General features: G+C 41.1%; 1 protein-coding gene across 1 annotated transcript in view; it reads left to right on the top strand.

The window, feature by feature from the left end:
* Positions 1–1,322, top strand: part of GAK (cyclin G associated kinase) — a 51,443-nt gene extending 50,121 nt beyond the window's left edge. The window contains exon 26 of the mRNA XM_010009150.1: positions 1,221–1,322. Coding sequence (XP_010007452.1) covers positions 1,221–1,322 — 102 coding nt within the window. The remainder of the gene's footprint in view (positions 1–1,220) is intronic.
* The last annotated feature ends 8,095 nt before the right edge of the window (positions 1,323–9,417 follow it).

Raw genomic sequence — 9,417 nt, 5'->3', positions numbered from 1 at the left:
TCATTTACTGGGAACTAGAAAAGGGAACTTCATTAGAATAAATTAGCAGTTGAAAAATACTTGATGAATGACATTCCAGTTGTCTTTTAAAACTACTTAATGCACTCCATTGCTGCTTGTTAGTCTCCCAGTGTATGAAGGTAGCTTCTTGTTCTGAGTCATTGTTCTAGGATGTGTTTTAGATATAAAAATAAGTATTGAATATACCTGGTTTGAATTTTCAGGCTTGCCTTCACTGGTGGTTCAGTGAGCAGTAGTCTTAAGTTTTATGTCTTGTATCTGTAACAGAGAAACAAGACGTTGTTTGTTCTTTCCTTCCCCCTGTCTTTTGCTGGTCTTGGTTGTGTGGCTTCCTCCACCATTGTAGGGTTGGGGTTTTTTGTTTTTGTTTTTGTTTTTTTTTTTTTTTTTTATGCTTTCTGTTAGCCCCTTGGCACACCAGTGCCAGAACACAGGTATTTGAGGCATTTTCTCCTTCCTCTTTTTTTTTCCACTGCCACTTTGAATTAAAGCAGTCCCTGAAAGTGTCTATGGAGTGCTACAGTTGGCAAAAGCCAAGCAGCAGAAGAAAGGGAAGGATACTGGAGAGGGCTCTGGAGCTTCCCTTTTGTATTGGAAAGAACCTGTTAAAATGACCACTCATCTTGTGGGACTGGATCTTTATTAACCACAGGAGTTGCACTGACCCAGAGGCAGGGCTGCTGTGTAACAGGCTGAGAATCAGGAACGTATTATCTCTGAGTATAAAGGCAAACATACAGGAAGTGCTGTGTTGTTAATGTTGAATCTTAACATCATTTACAATCAGCAACAGATTTTTCTCTAGGAAATCCCATCCATAAAGAGTTATCTTAAATAAATATTTTATTCTTGTACACTATTGCATGATCTAGGAAGCAAATAAATTACTGGATTTGGTCATTAACTAGTACTAACTAAAACTGTATATGAAAAGCTTGGAAGCTGTTTTTTGCCAAGTTTCAGTTCTTTATAAATTGCACTGAAAGTCTGAAGTAATGTAAGGAAACCAAGGCTTTGGCTTTATTTAAAATACTTGTGGTAAACTTTGGGTAAGATTAGAGAGAGCTATGTGTCTGCAAAATTATATTCACACAGCTGCCTAAAGCTGTTGAATAAGATGGCAAATATAAAAGGGGTGAGAACTTTCAGAAATCTCGTAATTCCTAGTAATTTTATTCTTCTAATGTGTTTGTTTTCAGGCCACAGGACAACCTTATGAGCAGTATGCCAAAATGATCTTCATGGAATTGAATGATGCATGGTCAGAGTTTGAAAATCAGGGATCAAAGTCCCTTTTCTAGAACTTCACCTCTTACACGACTGCTTCCAAAACCTGGAGCTGAGTGTTGTTGTGACTTTATTGCGCCTATGAATTATGAAGCGCTTTTTCCTGGTTTCAGCACAGTTTCTAATCATGCACTTACATGTGGTGAGATGTAGACTAAGATGTAGAGTACAAAGCATTACATAGATGCATTAAGAAAACAGCTGCTCAGTATTTGGAAGAAATCAGTCTGGGAGTAAAGATTTCCTTTCAGTTTTATATGTGGTAAAACAGAATTTTAATGAAGCTCCATGATTTCTGGGATACTAATTATAAATCATTCCAATTTCATTGATCTGTTTTACCTATACATTCCCCAATTTGTCTGTTACTTCAGTAGTTTTGTGGTTCAATTTTGATGTTTGGTGACTGTCGCCTTACTGAAAGTGCTTTAGTTATCAGCAGTGAATTTGCTTGGCTTATCTCAAACTTGAAGGTGTATATTTTCATCTGTGTTTTATGTAATCAGTCTGATAATCATTCTGTAAATAACATTTTTTCTGACAATACCTGTGTTCCTTACAATAAAGTAACAGTCGTTTAGCCAAAAAAACCCCAAATGCTAAATGTAGGAAAGTCAGCCAGGGTTGTTCTTGATTTTTTTTTTTTGATACTTTTTTTTTAACATAGGAATCTAGAAACAAATCTTGACTTAAGGTCTGCATGGTCCTGCTGTTCTGTTATTTATTATGAACCTTTGGAAGGCAGTGCTCTGACCAGTGCTTATTTTCCTAGTTCTTTAAATAGTGTCTTTTGCTTCCAATTTCAGTGGAACATTCCTTTCATTGCACTTCAGATACTTTGATAGGAATAGTGTTATTCTGAAACTTGAAGCACAAAACATTTTGCTCTGCTTTGATTTGAGTAAATACTACATGACTCATTATCATCAGGAGAGCATATGAAGTGCTTTAACACATTTTGCTGCATGTCTGAACTTCTGTATTTTGAGATGTGCATGACATCAGTGTGTGTGAAAACATGGAGTGTATTGATAGGCTCTTGTATTTCTGCTCACCTACCTTCTATGCACTGGTTAGTGCAAGAGCAGTAGAGGCACAACTTGATAACGAAACTGGCCATGTTTTCTCATCCCTTTTCAGAAGGCAGTTTTTCACTAGTGCTGGGGTGAATGAATGCAAATGACCAATGACTGTTATAATGTGTGTAATAACAATGCAATTTTCATATCATGTTTGAAAATGTTGAAAATTAGTGTTGTGGTATCAAAGCTTTGGCAGCAGTCTCTTGAAGCAGTACAGTTGGGCATTCAAGGGGATATTTTTATTGTCTTGCCATTTTGTATATTTTTCATGCTTAACTGAGAGGGAAGCTGTACCGTTGTAAGAGGTAACTGTTCAGCTGAGCAACATCTGAACAGAAAACATGAGATTCTAATGCCACCTCAATAGTCTTAAATCTCAGTAGGTTTCTTTATGAAAACAGGTAATTTTCTGTGTGATTTAGCGTAAGAGCTAATCCTTTTTCCTTGGGACACTTCATTAGTTCTTTCTATGTGTGGTCTGCATCCATGGAAATTTAAGGCTTCTCCTGGTAAGACAGGTTTGTTGGCGACCTGCATGGCTTTTTAGAGTTCTAGGGCAAATGATATCTAGTAATAGGTTTAAAAAGACACAGATACTTATATAATGACTGTGATTGACTGCACTCCTATATACAGCTGAGAGATAAAGCATTTCTGAGGGAGCTGCTTTTAGTAAGCAAGGACTACTTTGAAATCCCATATTCCTTTCAGCATGTATAGGCAACTTAATTTTGAGGGACACATTTTCAATTGCTCTTTTCTTGAAATACGTGATTAAAGAATTAAAACTGAAAATCGGGAGAAAAATTCCTTCCTCTGCTTTGTATGTTTGTAGCATTTTCTGAATGTCTACATTTCTCTTGGTTTTATTTCTCTACTCTTGTTTGCAAAACTTTCTTGAGCAGTGGAGAACCACCTCAGATGTGATTAAGTGAGCAGGGAAACATGAGTGCAAGTGTTTTTTCTGGAACTCAACATCTCTTGAAATTGATTCCCACTTTTTTTTGAATTATGGAAAACCATGAAGTTTGGCTGTGAATTCTTCCAAGAGCCATTCGATAATTACTAAAACTCCAGTCAGGTTGACAGGATCCCTTGACTTAGAGCTTTATCAGCTGTGGTCCTCAGTGATGAAACTACCCGATTCCACTGTCCTCCTTCTTTCTATATAGTGGAATTTTGTTGCTAAGAATCAGAGAGGCTCAGTTTAGTAAGTGAGTCCTGGAATCTTGACAGTGAAACTATTCTGGTTTTTGTGTAACTCATTCAGCAGTGTGGCATGCAGGAAGTTTGGATTTTAGTAAGGCCTTGCAAGGAAACTTTAAAAAACCAGGCAATGAACATAATAAACTGGCTTTTTTTTTTTTCTTTAGCAGATAAAGCAGCATGAGAACCACTAAAGGTGTTTTCATAGTGTAAGGCGTACACTACATAGTGTGGGGTTTTCAATCTTTTCTCATGCTTTGTACTTCATTGTTGATTGGTTGCTGCATCTGGTAAGACTGCGTTCAAACTATTACACATCTTGCTGTAGTTGTATTCTTAATGTCTACGAGCTGAAAAGCTTTTAGAATAGGCTACAGAAAAATTGATTAAGCTGAGACTTGATTAGGTACTGTGAATTCTTTCTGGGCTTAAAATGTATGTTTTCCATTCATGCTTATTGCACAGTTAAATTTTGAAATGCTGAAGTGAACTCGTACCCTGAGAGCTAGCCTTCATACCCGCTTCTGCTGACTGGAAAGCTTGAGGTAAATGTTGCCAATAATTTGGTGTTGTGTTTCACAAGACCTCACATGTGGCACTTGAAGTTCTGTGTGAAGCACCTCCTTGACTCTTGCAGTAAATCATGGTGTCTTTTGGCCCATGTTTGTAGTTCCTCTGCCTGTTAATGACAACTGACTAAAACCATGTTGTCTTTGCAGCCTACCAGGATCCAGTTCATAAGTGAGTAGGTTGATCATGGTTAAGCAAATAAAAAACCAGTGAAACACAGGTTAAGGGAAGAGTAAAGAACATCTAGACTCTAGCCTACATCTCAAATGTTGTTTTCTAATTCTCTCTTCACCTATTCCTACCTACCTCTGCAAAAACTAGGTGTAGACTAGTAGAAAGAACCTAGTTTGTAGCTTGCTTTTTCAGCCCTTTCAGAAGAGCTACTGACTGGCTATGTAGAAGTGGCAGTACTGAGTGCCTGGCTTTTTTGCAGACGTTGCTATAAAGCAGGGCTGATAAAACGATACAGCAGGTTTACACCAGTTATTTCTGAATTAAGTTACTTATGTCATATTGATGTAAGATCTGGAGAGCCAGGCAACTTGTCATTTAAAATGAAGATCTGCAAAGAGGTGGTGTTGAGTGTGTGGCTAGAACCTGCCAAAGGAGAAGTGATGCATTTTGACCATACTGGAGGAAATCAGTTGGTGTCTTTAACCTTGGGCATGCCTGTTTAGTGTTTCCGACTGTGGTCAGATTTCCTTGTGCTTAACAGCAGGGAACAGAAAGAAAAGGAGTAGTTAAGCACCTACATTCATACTAAATCATGGGGTTATGCTCAGTGTCGTTAGTGGGTAGCTGTTCCCCAAGCCTGGGAACATCAAGCCTGGTAGGAAAAGTGCCTCTGCGTTGTCACTTGGGTAAAGTTCAGAGAGTTTGCTCATCAGGGGTAGCTTCCTTCAGCAAATACAGAAGTAATATAAAATTTCCAAGTATAGAATGGAAAACCTACAGCAGTGCTGATGAAGTTCATTTCCTCGTGACGGTGGCAAAGTCCTTGGGGTTGCAGCTGTGAGGATCACTAGCACTCATAAAAAATGCCTTGTTTACCTACATGTCCATGCTAGTTCTAGAAATCTCTTCCAGTGTCGTTTTGCCAAGCACAGAGTTCCTTCCTGAACACAGACTACGTCTCAAAGCTGCATGCACAGGATTAATACTATATTGCACAAACCAAAGCAGAGTTAGAGCATAACTGAAGTCTCAGCTGCCCTTTGGGACCACTGGGTTACGTGCACCATTCCATCTCCCAAAGCCCAGGCTGCAGTTTCCCCAGCAGCAGCAGCAGCAGTATGTTTGTGTAGTCATTGTCCATTGCGTTCTCTGCTGCTCACAGGAATTTTTCAGGGGTAACATAAATACAGAAATCTTGTTGCTCCTTAGCTGTGTCCTTAATTGTCTTATAATTGCAGTGTAATGAATGCTTTGTAAATAAGTTCACATCAGTCTTGTACAGTTGCCTGTGCTTTATGAGTCAGTTGACATATTTTGTCAAGAACTTGCAGGTGAGTGACCTGCAGAAGCTGTAGAAGAAATGTACTGTTTCCAACCCTTGAGCCTGTTCGTGGTGCAGAGTAGCTTTAGCTACCAGGGGCCCAGAGACCAGGAGCAAAGAGTGACTCAGCTGAGCTGTGGTTCTGATCTTGATGAACCATGCAGTGCTTACTTGCTCTGTTTGGGTGAGCTTATTGTAGGCTGCAGTTTAGACTGCATTAAGCTTCCAACAGATGCTCCAAAAATACAAAGTAATTTTTATGAAGGATACATGTTGTCATAGAAATTTTTATTACCAAAAGAGGATTAAGAGGCATTTTGAGAACTCCCAAAACTCTTTAGTGGAATGTACTGTGTATCTGCAATGTAGACTTCTAGAAGCAATTGTCATCTCTGATCAAAGGTCTTAAGTTGCTCTGAGGTCCTTATTGTATTTACCTGTAGTTGTGATTGTACTTTCTATACCTGTGATTTTTCTGGTTTGGGGATATGTGGAAGGGCAGAACAGATCTTCAAGTCCTGTTTTTTGCCATCTTTCAGGAAATGTAATGTACTGAGTAATTTTGCTACTAGTGAAATTAAAATTATACTTGTATGTATATAATGGTAATACAGTCAAAATAAGCCTTGTTTAAAAGTAGATTTAATGTTTGGCACAATGTCCTTGAACAGAATATTTTGCTTTGAAATGTATCATAACTTAACCAGTGGTCAATTAAAACAAACAAAATCACTTTGCGTGTTTGTTTCTTTAGCAATGGAGAAATGGCCGGAATACCCAAAGCATTTCCATAGCCTCTTTCAGAACAATATGCAAATGCTAAAGGCATAGTTCTCATGAGTATGTTGAAGATGACCGAACCTCTTAAACACCAAGTATCTCTTCAGAAGCATCTCTTCTGATGGAGAGGAGTCCCTGCAGTGTGCTCTGTGTCAGGGGAGTGTCTCAGACTGCCCTTACGAGGCTGCAAGGGGTTCTTGCGTGGGACCTGGTGCGGTGCAGTGCCATACTGTCCCCCAGGGGAAGCTCTTGCATTGGTGTGGGGGGGGAGCAGAAACAAGTGGACAAGACTGCAGCAGGAGGGAGGAATGATCAGCCTGTACGGAGTGTGTGGAGTGGGACATACAATGATGGAAGGACTGCAGATCTGGGAAACCCATGAGGGAATGCTGGGGAAAGGGGGAGTTGCTGCTGGGACAGTACTAACAAGTTGCCCAGAAGCGTCTTTTGACTCCATGCTCTCAAGAATGGAGGGGGAAGCAGGGTCTCATATAGTCTGGAACAAGTCACTTGGTGACATTGAGAAAGTATCTTGAAAAACATGAAAAGGTAACAGTTCAGGATTACCACAGGGCATCTGGAAGAGGTGGGTGGAAAACAGGGAGGATATGGATGAATGGATGGGCATGAGCAAAGCAGGATGGGTGAGCACTGAGGCAGGAAACGGAAGTGTTAGCAAGTTGAGGAACAAGCAAGGCAAAGTTCTGTTAGGGAAAGGCCTTTGCCATTGGTAATTTTTTTTTTTAATACTCTGCTTACTACTCCAGATAGTCTCATGGGTTTGTAAGAACTTAAGGTGGGTCTTACAGCATTTCCTCACTGATCAGTTTTTCTCTCTATACCACATACAGAACATGCTGCTACTTTTGTTGTTAATCTCTTTACTCTTAATGTGCAAAGCTGATGAAAAATGTATTGATACCTACCTACCTCTGATCCTTTGCTGCAGCAAAGAAGGGTAGTATTACTCTGTCTTTGCCATATACAGAGCCTCTGGCTATGTTGACGTGTACTTAGACTGAGTCAGGAGTACAATCCACAGCAGATGGAAATCCTGCAGTGTCCACCTGGCAAGCATCAGTACGCAATTACAGCAGGTAGGCAGAATACGTGAATAGCATGGCCTTAAGTTCAATATTAAGCAGAGCTAATAAATTAGCAAGAGCCAAGGGGGGGAGCGTGTGTTACAAAAAGGAATACTGTGTCCTGTGGTGTGCAGAGCAACCTGTGGCAATCCAAGCCAAAGCCTTCCAAGTCTGTGCTGTAGGCAGCTGATCTGGATGCTGGAGTGCTTAAGAGGATATGATTTGCGCTGCCTAAGTGCCGCCTCTGCTATGAGGGCAAGAGGAGAACTTCTGGCAGGTTTTCCCCTTCTATGGCAGAACTGAGCAAAAAGCACCTTTTAGTACAAGCTGTAAGGGATTCTTTATGTCCTGTAATCTGTAAAACAGTGCTGGCTGCTCTTCCGGGGTGGCTTCTGCTCCTAACCTACAGTCTGGGCACACACAGAATGATGGCTGTAAAGTTCTCTGGTGTGTAATGCAGACAGCAGACCCACGGGTTAGGTAGTTATCGTTCTATGGGTGTTTGGGGGCTCACATTTAGTAAGGCATCACTTGGCCATTGTCAGTTAATGAACTTTGCTGCTTGCTTCCTTGTGCATGGTGTTGGTGAGCAACAAGACAGCATCAGCACCCTGCAGGTTGTGCTCTGAGGAGATGGGATTGCCAGTGCACGGCCTCCCGGCCAAACAACACACAGTGTATTCAGCAGACTTCTAATGTGCAAGATGAAACCTGAAGAGAGGCAGCTCATCTAACTTGCTCAGGGAGGTAATTTAAATGACAAACCTCTTCAAAAGTTTAAGATTGCAGCTGCTAAATCTGGTTATTTCTCTTGTATGAAGCAAACTGAAGTACACTGAGAATTTTTTGGATGAGCTTAAACCTTGTGGCTTTGGAAAGAGGAATACTGTATTTGTGCAACAACTTGCGTAGAAAGTAGAATGGAACTGACTCAATAAAAGGGAAAAATAGGAAGCCTGGTTGTATTTGGTACTTGCTGTGTGCTGTGAAGTGCTGAGTCTTCCCTAGTGTTAGTGTTTGAGCTCATTGTTTCCGCTGGGCCTGCTCCTGTCCTGATTCTGCTAGCTCTGTCCTGTCAGTTCCATTATGAAGCTCAAAAATGCTGAGTGATGTTGACAGCATTCCTAGTAGCTGTTAATGGAGTGTCTGACCCAGAGCCATCCCCGTTGTCTTTGGTTTCAAGACTTAAAGTTCCTCTGGGCTTCTGGACTTCCCACAGCAAGAGATTCACCACACTTCATGCGGAAACTGACCTTCAGCAAAGCAGAAACAGAACCAGTCATCCTGCAGCAGGGAGCAGCTGTGATGTCTCATGGCTCCTCCTTCCCCACTACGTGCCTACTCTGTCCGCATCCCAGCTGAGGTTCACCCTAGAGGCAAGTAAGATGCCAGGCAAATAAGATGAGGTTCATACATAGGGATGTATGAACCACGAGAACTGGACTCCCACATGTTCTCAATGAATGGAATTAGGATGTCGGACCAGTGCATGTTCAGTGTGTTTCAGTTTGAGGCTTTTTTTGCATGTTATGGTTAAACTTGCCTCTCCTGCCCTCACTGACTCATGAAACCATGGGTTTTATTACCAACATCTTTTTCTTCCTACAACTGTCTTGCTTCACCATGGAAGCTGCTGCCCCTTTTCGTTCCACTTCTCACCAGGCTTTCTACCAGCTCCTAACACTTATTAGACACCTATTAGATCCGGCAATTCCTCATCTGCTTCTGCACCCACCTGCTGAAGCTGCTTCCCCACATGGGCAAGGTAATGGCCACTTTGGACCTCTGTATTTCTTACCCGGTGTGGGGGGAATCATGAGGAACACATCTCTCATAGGATTTGAGCTGCACCTCTGGCGCTTGCGTTGCTTCCCTGAGGAAAATGCACCAG

This window comes from Nestor notabilis, unplaced genomic scaffold (assembly GCF_000696875.1).
Source record: "Nestor notabilis isolate BGI_N333 unplaced genomic scaffold, ASM69687v1 scaffold22092, whole genome shotgun sequence".
Classification (NCBI taxonomy): domain Eukaryota; kingdom Metazoa; phylum Chordata; class Aves; order Psittaciformes; family Psittacidae; genus Nestor; species Nestor notabilis.
This window is presented reverse-complemented; position numbering and strand designations above follow the sequence as displayed.